At 33.2% G+C, this 20,675-nt stretch overlaps 1 protein-coding gene across 3 annotated transcripts; it reads left to right on the top strand.

The window, feature by feature from the left end:
- Positions 1-5,039: 5,039 nt before the first annotated feature.
- On the top strand, positions 5,040-13,855 carry LOC142633725 (putative hydrolase C777.06c). 3 transcript variants are annotated; one of them, XM_075807971.1, is made up of 12 exons: positions 5,044-5,309; positions 9,381-9,508; positions 9,642-9,754; positions 10,488-10,529; positions 11,573-11,628; positions 11,783-11,859; positions 11,966-12,085; positions 12,666-12,742; positions 12,817-12,880; positions 13,036-13,086; positions 13,159-13,207; positions 13,474-13,855. In XM_075807971.1, exons 1-12 carry the CDS (start codon positions 5,093-5,095, stop codon positions 13,590-13,592), a joined length of 1,113 nt encoding a protein of 370 aa, XP_075664086.1. In that variant the 5' UTR covers positions 5,044-5,092; the 3' UTR covers positions 13,593-13,855. The 3 variants fall into 3 exon arrangements, with proteins under 3 accessions (XP_075664087.1, XP_075664086.1, XP_075664088.1); XM_075807973.1 differs by lacking the exon at positions 5,044-5,309 and adding an exon at positions 7,852-7,870; XM_075807972.1 differs by lacking the exon at positions 11,573-11,628 and having other exon boundaries at positions 5,040-5,309; positions 11,742-11,859.
- Positions 13,856-20,675: the final 6,820 nt, after the last annotated feature.

Below are 20,675 nucleotides of genomic sequence, written 5' to 3' on the forward strand. Positions count from 1 at the left end.
GGCTGAGGAGTGGGAGAAGGGAGAACCAAAAAAAAAAAAAAAAAAAAAGGAAAGAAGCGCAAAGAGGCAAATAAGAAAAGGATAAAGGTGGAGCGTGTGATGAAAATAGGAAAAGGGCACATGTGCTTGACTAAACAAATAATTTTTTTTTTAACATCTTGCTACAATGGGCTGCTAGAGCTAGCAGCCTACTGTAGTTGGATGTCAAAATTTATAGCATATAGCACCTTTAATGGAGTGTCCTTTTTTAAAATTAGATGTTAAAAAATAGCATTTTTAGCATTTGAAACCTTTGATAAGAATCCTCTTCGAAAAAGAAACAAATTAGGCCTCGTTAACTGCCCATAGTTCATTGGGCTTTGTGTAATGAATGAGTTTTAACATTTGTTTGGACTTGATGTTTTCCTTATGGTAGCTTATTTTGTGTAAACAAGGGCTATTTAGCTAGTGCCCAAACTATATGAACCATTATTAAAAAAAATCCAAGGCTTTTATGGGTCATTTGATCCAAGTAAATTGGTATTTAACCCAATAAGAGGACCTGAGTTATTTAGGTCCCGTTTAGTATCGGTGTTTAAATAACGAAGACTGTTATTTAAATACCACAACACGTATCTCCACACACTTTAATCCACATGTATTTTTACAAAACTTAAACAACATTACTAGAAATCTCTTAACAAATGGGCCCTTAGTAGTTTGGGTTGGCTTAGATAGATCAATCCAACTTGTCCATAGGTATTTTAGCCCATTTAGTTTTGTGAGTTTTTAGATCGAGTTAAGTGCAAGTTGTGGGTCATGGAGCTTGACTTAATTTGACGGATCATGAACTCCGGCTTATTTACGAGGCTTGTAATCCATTTATTGGTTTTATAATTATTTTGCTTGATTTAAACCTGCTATGATGAATTCGGTTTTAAAATCTAACAACATAAGATGGATATGGGGTCCATTAGAGCATCTCCAATAGATTAGCTAAATCTATTTTTTGGAGAGCAAACCCCAAAAATCAACTCCAACTGATTCTCAAAATGCAAAACTTTTCCAAATGTTTTTTGAAGTTGCTATAGTACTTCTCTAGATATAGGAACATTGTAGCAACTCCATAAGCCTATTTTATCTTAAAAAATTACCCAGCCATATTAAATAACTATTCTTTCTCTCTCATCAAAACTCTTTTCCTTCTCTCCATTGTGCTCTTGGTTTCTCCTCAGAATACATCAAAGCATCTCTCTCTCTCTTCAAAAACTCTTCTCTCACAAAATCAACCTAACGTCGCTGCTCTCTCTCACAAAACGACCTGGACCATGGCTTTCAATCGAAGTTCGCTCAACTACCTATGACAAAGAATGGAGTTCTGAAAACATTGGCTCAATCTTGAATATTGGTACCCAAAATTTTGATTTCATAGGGTTTTTGTCATGTTTGAATTTATTAGTTTATTGTACGAATTGATGATTGGTGGTTTTGGGTCTAGGTTTTGGGTTTTTGGGTCCTTTCTCTCTGTCTCTCTTTCACTCTGTTTCTTGATCTTATCTCTATTTTCTATTTAATTAATCTTATTAGATTCAATAAACTAATTTGATTCCCTTAGAGTTTTTTATTTTCTAATAAAAATTTTGGTCTCATTTCTATTGCACACCAATTGTTCGATAGAGAAGACATGAGTATGTTTAGGAACTGATATGAGAGGCATTTTTTATAAAACATGAAAATTATTTTTTGATATACTTAATAAGTGGAGCATAGGCAACAAAGTATTTTTCTAATGCTCTGTTTTTATTAAATTTCATTGCGTTTTATTTCAATTGTATTTATATATTTGCATTGCTTATACAGAGGCTTATATTTGTACATTTGCATTGCTTATCAGAGCACCTTTTTATTTGTTATTGAACACTGGTCATAAAATTTGAGATATAATTGTCTTTGAAACATTTATATTTTAGTATTGGACTTTTGGATGCATTGATAGATTACAACATAAGCTGCATTCTTCTTGATCGATTGGATTGATAATTTGGACATCTTATGTTTAACTCTGGCATTTGTTGATGGTTTTAATCCAAAGTGGTTGTAACTTTGAATTCTGGTTTCTTGAGATATTTGCTTACACGTGGGGTATGCTTCTTCAGGAGTGGCGTTATGTTCAAGCCAAGGGGTTCAAATAAATCCCCTAACTTGTCAAATATTATATATATAAATTTTTTAACTTTTATTTTGACCCCCCCTAAAATAAAAATTTGAACACCCTAATCCTATATTTTATTTAAACCCAACTAAAATAAATTTGAATATGATCATCTTAATGCTATTTTCACAATATTTTCATAATAAATGTTATATGGCAAGATGTAACTAGTTTTTGTTTGAACTCATAATTAACATAACTTTTTATCTACCATTAACAATTTGCCATCTAGATTTTGTTATAAATTTTTTGTGAAAGTATTGTGTATTGAATATTATTAAAAAAAAGTATCTTGTTTGCTCCTTTGTTAAAAATACATATGTATATTCTTTACAAGACTCTGGCTGACTTTGCTGTTGACAGCAAAATGAAATTATTTTTTTGTGCACTTTTTTTCTCCATAAGCAAAAAATTACACTACTGTTACATTCAATATATTTCTATCTACATTTGTGATTCTTTTCCATTCTCTTTATCTCTCTTTATCTCTTATGTATTTTCTTAGTTTTTCTCTTTATTTATCAAATTGTTTGATAAACACTCTATAGATTTTCAAGTCTAAGAAGTTTTTTAGTGCTTGCTTAAATTTCAAGAGATCAATAAATGTATGATTAAAAAGCCATACATGATTCTAAAAAAAATAAACATACACTTCAAAAGCAAAAACTTATATTAGTTACTATTTTTTTTCTTTGTTTCACATACTCTTAGTTCTACTCTTAGGTGTGCTAGTATTCTTATTTATCATATATTTTTATTTAATTGATAATACATTAAAATATAATAAGTTATTATTAATTTGACAAAAATGTATGATTAATTATTTAATTATATTTGTTGTCTTATTGATCTATAACCTATTAATAACGTTTTTATATTATTGTACAATATAGTTGTATTATATACTAAATTGTATTTAGAATACTATTTTAGATTATTGTATATAATATGGAAGTTGTATGTACAAGAAAAACAAAATATCATTTTATTTTTTATTTACTCCCATGAAAAATTTCTTGCTCTATTATTATTGAACCCCCTAGAAAAAAATCCTAGAGTCACTGCAATGCTTTTTAGAGTGATTTGCTCTATTTAATCTTTCCATATTAGAGGTGTTGGTTGACTTGGTTTCTGTAGTAGCCGTTGGGTCTAAACATTGAAAGGAGTTGCTGTTAGAAATTTGAAAATGATTAAAGACATTTTAAAGAAAAAATTAAGAAATAATGAAGAAATAATATTTAAATGAGATGGGGAAATGATAAAGAATTTGTTAGAAAGTGTATTTCAAAAAGTAGGTATGTAAAAGACAAATGTCATTGTTCGCCCTCCAAACAGTACAGAATTATAGATAAGCTGTTGGTGATACTCTAATTGGGTTACTTCCCATTTTTATCCCTTGGGTTTTTTATTTCTCTTTTTGGGCTTTTGAGCCTTTGCTTCTATTATATATGTTTAGCTCACCCATTTTAGCCTTTGCTCCAAGCCTCCCAGAGCCAAGAGAATAAAGAGATTCACTACAGGTTTTTTTTGTGAGTTTGTGTGACGTGTCCACAAACTATAAGTCGGAAAGTAAAAAAAAAAAATAAAAAACGTTATATTATGGATTAACTCAAATGAAAAGTGAAAATTAGTAAAAATTGGAGAACTCAACTGTTTTGAAATATTTTATGACTATAACATTATTGAAATAGAAAATAACAATTAATGATAGATTTTTTTTTACTCATTTATTTAAAAGATCTTATTAACGAGTGTTCTTAAAACAATTATTAATAATAAAAATTAAAAAAAATATTTTCTAAACTAATTATGCTATAGTTAACTTTTACCTATTTTAAGCTATGAAAGACACCGGTAATTATTGGGTATTTTCAGATTATTATAAATGTGTACTCCTCTCTCATATAACTATAAGTTCCATTAATTAAATTTATGATGTCATTCACAATTCATATAAATGGAGGAAGTACGCATTTATGGTAATATCGAATTATTCAATAATTTTTGGGAAAACACATAAAAGAAAAAAAGAAAAAAAGAAGGCAAAATCAAAAAACAAAAACAAAAACAAACGAACAAAAAGGGGAAAACCACGCATAAGGTTTGCATGGAGAAAATATTAAAATAACATTAATTTTCAAACAATATAATTAGTAGTTAAGTTTTACAAACTATATTTTTTACTAGCATCTCGAGTCTAAAAGACTCGATTTTGGGGCTATAAATCGAGTCTTTAATGCTCGATTTTTATGGTCTGATTCTATCTGATGTGGCATTTTTTCCACGTGGTGACTACTTGGAAATCGAGTCTCTAAGACTCGATTTACAACCAAAAAAAATTTCCTATTCCCAGAGCAAAACCCACCGCAAAAAAAAAAAAAAAAAAAAAAAACACACTCAGCCCACCTGGGTCGCGCGGCCTGGGCGCGCTGCCTGGGAGCGCGACCCAGGCCACCGCGCGCCCAGGTTGGCTGAGTGTGTTTTTTTTTTTCTTTTGCGGTGGGTTTTGCTCTGGGAATGGACGGAGGCAGAGGAAATTTGTTTTGGTTGTAAATCGAGTCTTAGAGTCTCGATTTCAAAGTAGTCGCCACGTGGAAAAAATGTGACAGAATCAGACCATAAAAATCGAGCATTAAAGACTTGATTTATAGCCCCAAATCGAGTCTTTTAGACTCGAGATGCTCGTAAAAAATATAACTTGTAAAACTTAACTACTAATTATATTGTTTGAAAATTAATGTTATTTTAATATTTTCTCCCGTTTGCATAGTAAAAAGTAACCATTTCAGGCTTTCACTATTGATAGTTCAAAGGCGCTGGTTGCAACAGCGTTTTCAGCATATTCGAATATGAAAGCGATTTCTCTTTTGGCATTTTTATACGAACAATGGCAGACAAGAAATGGTTGGTAGCACATTTCTTATACATTACCAACAAATTGGGAGCTTTGATTTTTTTAATCAAATGGTTCACTTTCTGGGCACATTTCGCCCTTCTCCGACTCTGTCATGTTTTGCTCATTACAGACACCAAATCTCACTCAAAAGCTCTCAACTTTCAGTTCCCAGAAATGGGTTCTCTCCCTTCAGGCGAATTTTTCAGGCTTCCCTTCAATCTAGTAAGTTCCACCTTTGTATTTTTTTCTTCTTGTCTTGCTTTTTCTAGCTGTTATATACTATCAAATGGCTATTATATTTAATGGGCATGTTTGACTTTTATGCATTGAAAGGACTATAGGTAGAGAGGAATAACATTAGTAGTAGTAGAAAATGACATGTCAAATGAGGAGGTACAGAGAGAATGACTTTTGGTAGAATAGAATGACAGAAAAGAATACATATGGCTGACCTGATTAGTCTATTGATTGAGGATTCATAGCCGACCCCGAAATTTTAGGACAAAGGCTTGGTTGCTGTTGATGTTTGGTTTTTTATGTATTGGAGTGTGTCTAAATAGAACAATGTTTTTTGGGCATTTGGATTTTTGAGCAGTTGTGTTTTGTTTTTTTGGATATGAATGAAACATTTTGGTTTGATATAGAACGTTATTTACCGTTTTAGTGTTAACTTGGTTGAGATGGCTATTTGGAAAGAGCTTTTCTATGCATTTGTTATGGCATGATTGTGATCAATGAGTTCCATGGATGATAATTTTGTTTGTTGGTGCTGTTGACTTTTAGGTGTGCACAAGCTTTGATCTTTATGCAGCTGAGTTTTTTGTTCACCAATTCTAGCTATCTATTAAAAATCAATGGTCACTTGAATTTCTTTTGCTTCAGATTATGGTTCAAATTAGCTTACATGGGTATTATCTTTTCTGGTTATAAATGATTTATGTCCAAAGGGGTATATAGCTAGATAAACCATTTATTTCCCTTTTTTATTGATGATGTGGAACCTCACCAAGGTAGGGCCCTTTGGAGCCATTCCTAGGGAGAAAACCATGGATTCACGACCCCACTTGCCAGAACCGTGTATCGGGTAATTCAAGAGAACTCCTAGTGGGGATCGAACCTAGAATGTCTAGGTTTTCAACTCATCCCAAGCCTCCAATCACCAAGTTGCACCCTAACGGGTTGTTCCCTTCCCTATGTTGTCACTGTAATTTTTCTGATATGTGATCATTGTAATTCTTTTATCAATAAAATTGTTATTACCTATAAAAATAAAGTTGTGTGCAATAGTATGCATCTATTCTAATGTTTCTTTTAGGAAATTAGGTAGCTACAACACCAGAACCTTACAGGGTTTTGGGGACTATCTACTTTCAATTAGTGTTTTTGCAAATCTGATGTTGAAGGGCTTTTGAATAATGTTGCTGACATGCTTGATAATTTTTTTGCCATGATGCTGTTTTGATTTGTGTCTTATCTGTTGATTCATGGATATACCTTACATTAGATTTGGATTGTGTTTTGTGCATTAGCAAATCCTTGCTCTATCAAGTTGCCAAGAAATCAAAATAAAAGGAGGAATATATTTGAAGTTGTACATTTTCTTACAAGCTCACAGATTGAAAGAGTTTCCAAGGTTTCCTTTAATTCTATATTTTGTTTAACATACAGCGCCACAAAATTGATAATATGAGGTTGAAATTTATTTTTCTTCACATTTTTTAGCAACCAATTTGAAGATGACTGGATTTTATTGCAACAACTCTTAAGTAATTGCCATACTCTCAATTATATAAATATGGACAATCGGCTGGAAGGTCTTTGAAGAGTTTTTTCAACATTGTAAGTTTGAAAAATCTCTTAATGCTACCTTCCTTCCATTAATTCCTAAAAAGAATGATGCCTCTAATATTAGAGATTTCCACCCTATTAGCTTGGTGGGGAGTGTATATAAAATCTTGTCTAAGGTTTTGGCAAATCGATTGAGAGTGGTCTTAGATTAGTTAATCTCTGAGACTCTGAATAGCTTTGTGGGTGGGAGAAAAATCCTTGACTCGGTTTTTATTGCGAATGAATGTGTGGATAGCCGGGGGAAGAGTAGGGTTCCTGGAGTCATTTGTAAACTTGATATTGAGAAAGCCTATGATTATGTGAATTGGGAGGCTATGCTGTATTTGTTGAACATAATGGGCTTTGGAGTGAAGTGGTGTAAGTAGATCCGTACTTGTTTATCCACAGTTCAGTTCTCTGTTTTGATTAATGGGTCTCAAGTTGATTTCTTTGGTAGTTCAAGGGGTTTAAGACAAGGGGATCCACTATCTCCTATGCTGGTTTTTACCATAATGGAGGTGTTTAGTAGGATGTTGAGAAGAGTGGAGGGAGCTAGTTTGATCCGTGGTTTTGAAGTTGAGGGTAGGAGGGGTGGTGGGGAACGTGTTTCACATCTATTGTTTGCAGACGATACTATCCTATTTTGTGATGCAGATGTGGAGTAATTCTGCATATTCGATTGTTGTTACTTTGTTTTTAGGCGGTAACAGGTTTGAAGGTCAATGTGCATAAGAGTGAAATGGTTCCAGCAGGGGAGGTTGTTGATGCGCATGTTCTGGCTGATATTTTGGGTTGCAGAGTTGGATCATTGCCTATGTCTTATCTTGGCATGCCGTTGGGGGCTTCTCATTATTCCCCTTCTATTTGGAATCCAATTTTGGAAAAAATTTAGCGGAAATTAGCCAGGTGGGAGAAGCTATACTTGTCTAAGGGGAGTCGATTGATGTTACTCAAGAGTACGCTATCCAGTCTTCCTACTTATTTTCTATCGTTATTCATCATTCCTACTCATGTGGCCAATAAAATTGAAAAGTTGCAAAGGGACTTTCTATGTGGTGTTAGCAAGTCTCATCTGCTAGGTTGGGATAAAGTTTGTGCGCCTATAGCTAATGGCGGCTTGGGGATAAGGAAACTTACTACTTTCAATAAGGCCTTACTGGGGAAATGGTTGTGGTGGTTTGGAAAGGAGGGGGATCGGTTATGGAGGAGGGTGGTAACTTCAAAATTTGGGGAAGCTTGGGGGGGTTGGACCTCAAAGCTCGGTAGGGGAGTTCATGGGTGTGGTTTGTGGAGAGGTATTCGCATGGGATGTGAGGATTTCAGCAAAAATTGTCAGTGTGTTGTTGGGTTGGGGAATAGAGTAAGGTCTTGGCAGGATGGGTGGTATGGGAATCAACCCTTTCATTTGGCTTTCCCAAGGTTGTATGGTATTGCCATTGATAAGGGGGTATTTGTAGAAGCTTCTTTGTCTAGGCAGGGGGCGGAGGAGAAAAGAATTTGGGATGTTCGTTTTATTAATGAATTTGAGGATTGGGAGATGGATGAAGGGCTGCATTTCCTTCGTTTATTGGGAGCTAATACTCCTCCAATGGATGTTGGAGGCCGGATGAGATGTAAGTTAAAGCCTAATGGGGAATTTGACGTTCGGTCGTTCTATAACAAATTAAGGGATTTTCCCTCAATTGTCTTTCCTTGGAAAGCTATATGGAGAGCAAAGGCCACTAGGCGAGTTTCTTTCTTTGTTTGGTGTGCAACTTGGAATAAGATCCTAACAGGTGATAACTTGAGATTGAGGAGATTGGATTTTGTGGATTGGTGCATTATGCGCCGTCACTGTGGAGAGACGGTAGACCACTTACTTCTTCATTGTGAGTTGGCTTATCGGTTATGGAACTTTGCCTTTAGAACTTTTGGATTGTCTTGGGTTATTCCAAGATTGATACCTGATGTGCTTTTTGGCTGGTGGAATTGGTTGGGGAAGCACTTATCTCAGATTTGGAATTTAGTTCCGTTGGGCATCCTATGGTGTGTTTGGAAGGAGCGAAATCAATGGACTTTTGAGGATTTAGATAGCACTGGTAATCAGTTGCTTGCTTCTTTTAGTGAGACTCTTTTTGATTGGTCTAGGGCTTGGAGACTCACGACTAGTGACTCTCTCCCTTCTTTTCTTAGCTCCCTTTCTCTTTTGTAATTTTCTGTTGTTTGGTTTTCTTTTTTATTTTTGTTTCTGTTTTCCTCCTCTTGTTTTTTCATGGTTTGCTCTATGTTCTTCATGCATAGAGTAGCCTTTCGTATATATATGATTCTTACTTATCAAAAAAAAAAAAAAAATTTGATTGAGGATGTGTGCTTCATTTCACTTTTTGGGAAAAATATCAGTAGGCTCCACTTGGAGGCTTTATGATGATATCTTCAGTTGTTTGTGGCTTTAGATGATTTAAACAGTGACTTTGTATTGTATTACAGAAACTACAAATGGAGATGCTGGATTGCAATTACCTGCTGACCAATCTGAAATCATATTTATGGGGACAGGAACCAGTGAAGGGATTCCACGTGTGAGCTGCCTGACAAATCCTTTAAAGACATGTCCGGTGTGGCTGCAGAACTGTTTTGCTTAGGACAATCTGCAATACTATCACCTTAAGCTTGCTTTGATTGCTGAAAGTTCTTACCAAATACATACATGATTGTTTGGATAACTGGAATGCTTTTTTATTTTGGCAGGTATGCTCAAAAGCTGTGGAACCAGGTAATAAAAATAGAAGACTTAACACAGGCATCCTTATTCGTTATCCTGGGGCCTCTGGAAGTAGTAACATTCTCATAGATGCTGGAAAGTAAGTGAAAGATTCTTATTGTAACTATGTTTATATCACTACAAGGCCAATGAGTTCTAACTCAAATGGCACCTCCTCCTCTTATTGGAGTAAGGTGGAGGATGAAATTATGGATTTAAGACCCACTGGGTGCATGTGTAAATTTCCAACTAAGAAAAAAAAGACTTGATGTTACTACAAGATATAATTTCCTTTTCATTTACCTTCGCTTTAATCTTATGTTGTGGTTGGTGGAGAATGTCAGTGCTGCACTCCATTGCAAAGTTCCATATTTTTATCATCTTTTATTTTTGTGTTTGCTAGCTTAGTGTTGAAATGTATGGGTCCCTTCCCTTGCTGTCCAGGTTACTTCAATACCACAGGCCTTGCCCGGTGGTACTGGTTGCCTGCATTAGGCAAAGGCCCAGCTATCATTCTAGATTCTCATTTGCAGTCTAATAAAATTGGTTTTTTTTGGGAGTTTCACCTATATCAGGTTGTCTTATTAAAGTCTTTGTTAACTTTCAAAATGGGAAGGGGTGGGGAATGTCTTTTTCCTCATTCCTGAATTTCATGTTGAGAAAGTCCACTGAGCTCTAAATCAACTAGCACCTCCTCCCCTTATTATAAATTCGAGGTGGAGGGTGAAAAAAGAGAATTTCTACTATATTTGATGAGCACTGTTTGCTATTTCCACTATTAACCTACCAGATACCTTTTTGGTGAGATTTCTTTTTTCGACTCTGATGTGCAGGTTTTTCTATCACAGTGCTCTCCAATGGTTTCCTGCCTTTGGGTTAGTTATTCTCTCTGCCTAAATTCTTTCAGCTACATTTTATTTAGACCGTAAAGATGGCAAAATCATTTGTCATGCTTAATAGCTTAGTTTACTCAAGGCTGGATGACTTCATCAGGAAGATGATCTAGATACAGTGTTCATTTTAGGAAATTTAACCAAAAAAAATTTAGACTGTAAAGATAGCAAATTTTTATATCTAATAACACACACATATATTGACATCATAACTTTACTCAGGGGACAATCGAATGTCCCTTAAGATTTGTAGCATTCAACAGAGTTTTGTGCTTTTCTATATCATTTTGTTTATTTAGGTTTTCTTCAGACTTGTGTAATATTTTCTTTTAAAATTGACTTCTACATGCTACATTGGTGTCCTATCTTGTCTTTACACCTGCTTCAGACTTGGGTGTAATAATTAATTGGTGCAGTATTCAAGTACAGGGGTTTCTTATATTGTAATTTAGGTATTCCCACGTGTACATGATAATTTTGCATTCTTACATTTAGAGCACATTTAAACACTTAAACTTTTGTAATTGCATACGTTGAGGAATTAGATATTGTTGAGAGCTCTTATCGTTACTCATTAGACAACCTTTGACACTTTAGACAAAATAGAAATTGTGATTAGAGATTCATGAATATAATCAGTCTGGCCTAAATGGTCATGAAAACATGGATCAATTCCTAAACTGGCATTGGATCATGAGTGAAAATATACCATACTTTAGAAAATAAGAGTAATGTGAATTTTGCAAATAATTATGCATAATATGTTTTGTAGGATGTGACAGGTTGTTGACTCTAATTATGACCAGAATTGACTACAAACTTTGACATTTGTTAATAGTCCTGCCTTGAACTATCTGAAAAGCAATGATATTTTTTTTGACTTGCGCAGTTGCATGTCCTCTGAGTGTCGTAGTGAAAGTTATTCCATAGATTGTTAAACTGGAAGTGCTCTTGCATATTCTTTTATATTACATATGTCTATTGTAAGGTGTTTGCCTCTTCATAACTAGCTGTGTTTCTGTCAGGATAAGAACAATTGATGCAGTTATTATTACCCATTCTCATGCTGATGCAATTGGAGGTCTCTGACAGCAGTTTCTAATGTTATTTAATGAATAATCACCAATATCGTGATAATGCATCAAGTTCTTTTTTCTCCTTTCCTTTTTTATATCTCCATTTTCTTTAAATTAGAAAATCATATCAATCCATCGCTGAGTGCCCTCTTCCTCCAGGTCTTGACGATCTTCGTGACTGGACGAACAATGTCCAGCCCAGCATTCCAATTTATGTGGCCCAACGCGATTTTGAGGTTCAACCTCCAGCTTTGTCTTTCTTTCATCAGTTTCAAAATTACATTAATTTTAATAGCTCTATTTATCAAAGTTAATTTCTCAGGTGATGAAAAATAATTGCAGGTGATGAAAAAGACACATTATTACATACTGGATACAAGTGTCATTTTACCTGGTGCTGCAGTTTCAGATTTGCAATTCAACATCATACAGGAGGAGCCATTCGTTGTACATGATTTGAAGGTCAGAATGTATTAGTGGTTTGCTTGTTACAGAATGAAGATTTTATTTTGAGTCCCAAATTCATGTTTAGGGACATGTTTGACAATTGAAATTTCTAATCCTTGTTTAATATTATGTCTTGGCAGACAGAGTCAAGAGATTGCTTTTTATGTCATACCTGCCCTTATAAAAATGTAGGGAAAAAAATTATGAGTTCATTAAAAATTTTGTCTCATTGCAATGCTAGTCCTGTGGAATCAGTGAAGGATTAAATGGTAACTTAAAAAGTGGATGTGTGTGGCTAATTGTGTGAGCTGAGTTAGGTGTATATAGGGTTAAATTTGTTGAAGTAAAAATTCTTCTATAGCATTCCAAGAGAAATAGTCTGTCTTGTATTTCTGTCACTTCTAAACATTACTCCAAACATAAAATGAAATGTATCAAAGTTTGTCCTCATCCTAACTAGCTTACGGCTGAAAGTACTTATTTTTAACAACAATCTTGACAGAACAATGTGATGTATTCACTTTGAGATGAAAATGGATCCAACATTATTACACTGATACCTATTTGTTTTATCTTTCTTAATGTTGTATTTCAGATTACCCCTTTACCAGTATGGCATGGTCGTGGTTATCGTTCCCTAGGTTTTCGTTTCGGTAATATTTGTTACATTAGGTAATGCTTCTAAGTCACAGATAGGGTTTTATTTTGACTCTAGTTTAGAGCTAATCTTTTATTCACGTTTGCAGTGATGTTAGCGAGATACCTGAAGAAACTTATCCACTTCTGAAGGACTGTGAAATCCTGATTCTGGTCTCTCTCTCTCTCTCTCTCACACACACACATGCAGCACACGTGCATACAGACAGACAAGCACAAAAACTTTTGTTTTATCCTCATGAATAGTCATTTTTAGAAGTCCATAATGAAAATTCTCATTTGGTTTATTTTTCAAACGACTTCTTCAGGATGCTTTAAGGCCAGATCGGTCTTCTTCGACTCATTTTGGTCTTCCAAGGGTAAACTCTTTTACCTCTTCTGCTACAAAATTGTATTAGCAATTCTTAAGATTGTATGTACTCTTTTTTCAGGCTTTGGAGGAGGTACGGAAAATCCAACCAAAGAGAACACTTTTCACTGGTATGTTTAGCCTCCTCTTCTAGCATAACGCTTTAACTGCCCTAGGAATTCCAATCTCCTTTCTAGTTAGTTTATAGACCACCTTCACCTTGATGCATCAGTCAAACCAGAAAGGTTGAACATCTAGGATTAATGTTGAAAGGGTTTCAAATTATTTGTATCATATATTCTTTTAAGCCCATCCTATAATCATTTTCAGTTATGGAATTAACATTTGAAATTATAGATAGTGATCTGCTTCTTTTCTGCACTTGGCACTTGTGAAGGAATGATGCATCTGATGGATCATGAAAAAGTGAATGATTATCTTATGAAACTGAAGGAGACAGAGGGCCTTGATATGCAACTAAGCTATGACGGACTTCGTGTACCAGTAATGCTCTAGCTTCTAGCCTTTGCCTCTGACCTTTTGATATCCTGTACTTTTATGTGGCCATTATTTCTTAACAAAAGCAATTAGATCATAGATATGAACTTCATATGTCAATTGGTGTCTCAAGAGATCAGTTTATATGAATTTTGTTCTGGAATTGACTTCTTCGCCTCATAGTTCTTACGCAGCTTACTTGTGCTGTGAATTGTAATTTGTTAAGATGATAATTGTTTGAATAAGGAGAGGAAAATAGGGTGAAAAATGTTATTTTTTACTATTTGGTTGGGAAAAGAAAATAGGAGAGACTGAAAATATGGGAGAAAGTTTTCCCTCCCAAACCCACTTTTTTTGTGCTCTCAAATTGGGAGGAAAATGAGGGAAAAGTAATGAGAAATGCATTTTACATAAATACCCTCACTTTATTACACTCACCTACTTGTCTCATTTTTTCACTATTATATAACAAGGACATAATAGTCAATTTACACTCTGTTTCAACAATAATGTTTTCTAAAAAATGAGTTATTTTCCAAGAAACATTTTCTATAAATCTATCTCATTTTTCAATGTTTGGTAGCAACTTTAAATGAGTTGAAAAACACCCTCCTAACTTCCCTTATTTAGCTTAATAGAGTTATTTTCCAAAAAAATTTAATGGAAAATAATCTCTAAAAATAAGTCATACTTTTTATGTTGACCAAAGATAGTTTTTCTTTGACTCATTTTTTTATGCTACCAAACACTGAAAAATAAGAAAAGTTATTTTTACACAAGGTTTTCTATCGAAACAAACGGAGGCTTATATAAATTACATTTTTCATCCTCCTCTTTTTCTCTCCAACCAAACAAAAAAGTTTTCTATTCTCTCCTTTTTCTCTCCAACCAAACAAAAAAGTTTTCCACCATCTCACTTTTCCACCCTTCCAACCAAACACATTTGTGGGAAAACCAAATCTTTTCTATTTTCCCACATTTTTTTTTATTTTCCCACTAATTTTTCATCCACTCACTTTTCCGCTCCTCCAACTAAATGGACCCTTATTGCTTTCCCAAAAGTTATGTGGCTAAAAGACTGTTGCAATAAAACCAAATTTTCTTGTTTCCCGTCCCCATCACTTTTTTCTTTTTCCAATAATTTTAACTAACCATCACTCTTTCGTTAAATCATGTAGCCACATAGCAAAAATGTTTACAAAGTTTTATTTTGGAGACAAGTTGAGTGGCAAAATATTTGCTGCTCCTTGCATTATGTGGAAGATGGGCTCTGATTTTATAATAATGATAATATAATAAAATAAAAGGTATAGTGGACTCTCTTGTACACTTCTTGTGAGTTATATTATCTTTATTTTTTAATTAAAATCTACAACTTATAAAATAGAAAAGGAAAAGAAATGTGTGAGCCAATCATTTTGGTTTCAGCTTGATCTATTTAATTATAGATTGGATTCCAGTACCATGGTCCATTCATTCTATTTTATACTAGTAGACAAACTCGTTCTGATTTCTATATGGATGTTTGCCTACCCTGCTTGTACGTGACAAAGCTTAAATACAACTGGTGTAAATGCTTTGATGGTGATCCCTGTCAATTTCTCCCTCTACTTTAATGCATACTCGAAGACATAACATTACATAGCAAAAGTGTTATCCCAATCATTTTTCCAATTTGGCCCAACTGCCCTAAAGAAAGCTTTGCAAAATGTTTTGAAAGACAGATTGTAGATTGAGTAGTTGTAGTCTATGACACTGACTAAACTCATAAACTCATCCGGGTTCCATCAAATTTTCTTGTGGCAATAGTTCTAGCTTTAAAAGGATGATAGCATTTTCTAAGTGGAAATTGCAGGATTTCCATGTGCTTTATTTCAACTTCAAATGTTTTTATTAGATGCCCCGCTTAGTCGTGATTAGCATTTTGAAGCAGGATGCAATAGGTGTTGTAGGTATAATTAGGTGGGAAAGATGGGAGAGGAGAGTTGAATGGATGATTGGAATGTAATGATTAAATTGAAATCAAATACCAAAAGACATGGAGTTTCCTTGAATTTCATGTCAAATTTCTCTTTCTGCAGGATACAATGATTTTGATCTGACACACTTTGCATTGTGCAAGATTATGTAACTTTGACATAGCAAAAGTTAGAGGTCATAGTAAAGCATGAGCCCCCACTATAGTTGAAAACTTGACATGCCGAATTCGCATCAATAAGTCTAATGACTCAACAAATTTTATAATTTTTTTTTCATAACTATTGAGATGATTTGTGATTGGTGTATAATAAAAATAGTATCAATAATAGATTTTAATATTCTTAATACGATGTTGTATCAATTACAATTTATTGTCGTAATAAGTTATGTGACCTGTACCATAATCTAAAATTCCTTCTTAGTGTTTTTCATGCTAAGGTGGCAAAGTCAATTATGTAGATTTTAGATCTACATAAAACTAGAAGGAATTTGATGGGAACTTTTGAGGCTGAATTGTGATGCTATGGTGGGAACTAACGCTAACTATGCAGCAATAGTTGCTAGAAGGTTGGAGAGGAAAGTTTGGTGTTTGCTCATTCTAAAAAGGTGAACACCAATGTACTTGTCTAAGAAGAAGTTGAAGATATATATATATATATATTGTCGGCAATCACTTTGGTGAGCAAAGCTAGCTGGTGTATGGAATGTGATTGTTGAAAGTGACTCTCATTTATACATGTATTGATGCCTTGAAGGCTCCAAAGAATAGGATCCTTTGGAGATTGGTTAATTTTGTTTTTGAAGCTCTTCAATCTATTGGTCCTTTGATTCTGTTGTATTTTAGGTTAATAGAGCAACTAATATGGATGCCCAACTGCCCATGAACTAGCAAGGAGGTCTTTAAGGAATTTTGTATATTGTTTTTCTGGTTTGGCTCTTGGTCCTTCCAATTTTGCTGAGTTTATTTCATTGGAGGCTAGGGCTTAGTTTGTATCTGGTTTATTTTTCTTTTTCTAATAAAAGTTTTACCTACATTAAAAAAGAAGGAATTTTAGGTTCTAATGGCTATTTTTCAAATTTAGATAAAAAAAAAAAGGTATTGGAAACATTAATATTTAGAAAATTTTTCTAGTTTTTATATAAAAATTGAGTTATTCTAGAACCACAGCTTTGCCTCACAAACTGGGATTCCGTTTAGAAACAGCTTATCTAATTTTTTACTGAAATTTTTTTATTAAAAGTTTGCCAAAGTATATTTGTATCTTAAAAAATGTTAGAGAAACTTAAAAAAATGATAAAAAGATATTGTAAAAAAAACTGTATATAAAAGTTAAAACTAAAATTTGAGTATATAAATTGCTACCAAATAAATTCTAATTATTTGTTACTTTTATATGAACCCACCACTCACAATTAGTTATGTAAAAGAAAAACATGATAAATGTGATAGTCAATCATAAAAGTTTTCACATGAAAAAGAAAAAAAAAGAAAAAAAAAATCATTAAAGTTAAAAAGTCAATTTTATACACTAATCTTGTTCAATCTTACAAGTTTTTATTTATTTATTGGCAAGTGTTATTGTCTAGTAGATACCACAAGGTTACACTTGGGGCTAATGTAATAATAAAAATAATAATAAAAAAAAGGAGGAAAAAGTAGGTATTGACAGGTGTTAAAAGGAATTTTGCCGCCTCTTCTGAAAACTAACTCCATGTCAGACTCACAGAGAAAATAGAACTCTAGAGAGAGAGAGAGAGAGAGAGAGAGAGGTCAAGTCACGCACTTTGCATGAGTCTGTCAAATCAGGTCCAATCATGAGTGGCCACGTAGGCTTGTCGGGTCAAGGACGGGTCCTCGAGTAGTCGTTTTCACGGGTGTGGAATTGCAGACGGTGAAAGGCGGTAACAGTAGCATGAGGAGATTATTCTACCATGCTCCTCAGGTCCATTATCTCTTATAGACTCTCACTCCAAAGCCGTATAAACATCAAATCATGTGACTCATTGGATTAAGATCTGCCTCATTACCTTCTAAAAAAAAAAAAAAATCTGCCTCATTATTTTTTTCAATGGTTGAGAGCCGGCCGACTTGATACATTTTGAAACATAAAATACTAAATTTTAGTGTTTTTTAATTATATTTTGATATTATCCATTCTATATTTATCTCTTTTTTTTTAATATAGGTAAAATTGTTAATTTGGATTTTGTATTTAAGTTTTTTTAATACTTTTTTTACAAGTCGTCAAAGAAATTAAATGTCAAAAATTAATTTATTTGACACACTCGTAAAGATTTTTTTTCTTTAGAACTGTTTAGGGTTTTAATTTATTGGAATTCTATTGGCTTAATAATTTGGGAGTTGAGAAAAAATGCAAAACTAACATATATGTTTTTCTATAAAAAAAAAAAAATCAATGGTCATGTTACAATTTTGGGGACCTTCAATCCCTTAATAAATTTTTGAGACAAATGAAGGCCTTAGACCTAGATTTTGAATGACCCTAGTTGAGAGTAAAATGTAAAGAGTTAATTTTTAATCTTAACTGTTGGATACAAGTGGGTTTCAATTAGTTTAACTGATAAAATTTTGATAGTTGAATAAGAGAAGACGTCTTAGGTTGAAACTCTTTCTCTAAAAAAAAAAAAAAAAAACTAATGAATACCAATTTAAATAGATGTAAACGGCGCTTCAAAAAAAAAATAAAAAAAAGGTGTAAACGAAAAAATAAAAAACCGTTGGAAAATTTTTGTGAAAATTTTGGAGGTATTATATAGTGCAATAGCCATCCATGACTTTTATACAACTATCATTTGTTTCTTCTTCAGAATTCGGGTGCATGAAGAATGATAGAGCTGATATGCACCATTGATGGGCTGTGATATTTGACAAATTGTTTTTTTTTTGCGTGTGGGTCCCTTTAGTATCTCAAATCATGAATGCGGGACCCACCTCTTTGGGTATAAGCACACTCGTGAACTCTCTCTCACAGCATAATGTTCTCACATATGATAGCGATACGAGATTATTCTCTTGCTCTTTTTAAAATTTCACCAAATTTCATAGTAATTGGGGTCTGATGAATTATACCCTCACGTGAGAATGTAAGATTGAAGCACCTAAGAATCCAGTACGGTCACAGGCAATAATAATATCCACAAAGTAACCTTGAGAGACACTTTGAAATTGATAAAAAGGAAAATTTTTTTTTTAAGGATCTCAAAATCAAAACATTTTGTCTCTATTGGGTAAGTTGAGCTGGGACAACTAGGTCATCATTTTGTAGTTTACCTTCTAAAGAATCTAAACATGTAATGCATTGTAAAGAATGCATAAATTCAAACATGTAAAAATGAGTGTCACTTGAGTAGTTTTTATTCGTTTTTTTTTTTTTTAATAAAGAAAACAAATCAATTCGATTCTTGTGTGAAAACAATCAAATGTCATTATGGTTTCTAACCACAAGTCTTCGGCCAAGTTCATTGTTTGGCAATATTATTGGAAGTGTTCTCAAAGTTTGAGGTTGAAAGTTCAAGATAGTTAAAGTTAAGATGGGAGTTTAAATCCATTTCAAAATTATAATGGAGTTGGGATTTTTATTAAGGATAAGATTTAAATTAAAAATGCTAATTAGAATGCTTAAAAAGTACTTAATTAAGAATAAGGTTGCTATCTAGTGCTTCAATAAATTAAATGGGATACAAGATCAACATGTTTTCATTATATGATCCATGTTGTGTCCTTGTCACATCTACTGTATTGGAGCACTAGATGCAACTCAATCTCATTAGTTAAACAAAAAAACTAATTGAAATATAAAATAATGTAATTTATTTTTTTTGGGCCTAATATTAGGGTCGATATTTAATATAATCATTGTTATACTTAAGGTAATCCATAATCTAAGGTAACTATAAACATATATTTCAAACAATTAAAAGATATAAATAAAATTAATCAATATATAGTCACTAATAGATAAAGTTAAGATATTAATCTTAATATAAAATATTTTTATAAAAAAAACTCTTTTGATTTGTCAAAACTAAAATGAAAAATAAACTATTTTAGAATTATTAAAAGTATAAAATATATAGAAATTTTAAAAAATTTCTATGTATAGCTTGATTTTTAAAAAGATTGTATAAGGTTTTATTTTTTAAATGAACTTACCAAAATGAATGTTTATTCTTTGTGTCCTAGCTTTCATTTCCAATTATTCAAAAGGTGGATTTATTGCAAAAAAAAAAAAGAAAGAAAAAGGAAGTACACATAGCATCATGGAAGAATTAAAAAAAAAACGGCAAATACAATTATTTGACTCATCATAATGGGGTGTTCTGATAATATACAATTTTTTAATTTTCAGGCTATATACATTGGAGATTTTAGTGTTCTTGAATATATTAGGGAATTAGAAAATATTTTCAATTCATAAATTTTGATTTCTTATTAATATTTGAAAAAAAAAACTTGAGATCAGTTTTCTTGGGGAGGGAGGGCGGGGGGGGGGGGGGTGCCCCTCCAGTGCCCTGAGTTGTATCACACAAATAAGTTTGATAAGAAAAAAAGTGATTTAGCAAATCCTACTTTAAATTTTGTGGCTTGCATGATGACAAGAAAGGTACTGAATACAAAACTAGACCTCTCAACCAATTAAGCAGCCTAAACCAACTGGCCTCAACCATGGGTTCTAGTGATGTGTAAGTTGATAAGCCACATAAAATTAAGTAGAGCTACGGTATATTCTTAATAAATTGTTAATTTGATAACCGTACAATTAATTCTTCCCTCAATAGAGAACTAGTTTTCCCTTGTATAAAAAAACCCAAATGGTCTTTTGCATGTTCATGATTAGCCTAAGAATCTCACACAAGTAGCAAAAGTTTTCAGAATAAAAAAAATTATTAATTGGCCCCCCTAAACGCTTGTAGAAAATCGTGTAACTAGGGTTTCATAGGAGTTGCCTCCATTTCTGTATCTCATAGATTGAATTCCAAATTTGACTAGCTACATGCATGGTGTCAAAAGACTCAAAAAACTTTTTTGGCCTTATACATTGACCAAAAGGAGGACTTGTGTACTTAAAACTCAAGGCAGACTCACTTATTGGACTTAGC

This window comes from Castanea sativa, chromosome 5 (assembly GCF_040712315.1).
Source record: "Castanea sativa cultivar Marrone di Chiusa Pesio chromosome 5, ASM4071231v1".
Taxonomy (NCBI): Eukaryota; Viridiplantae; Streptophyta; class Magnoliopsida; order Fagales; family Fagaceae; genus Castanea; species Castanea sativa.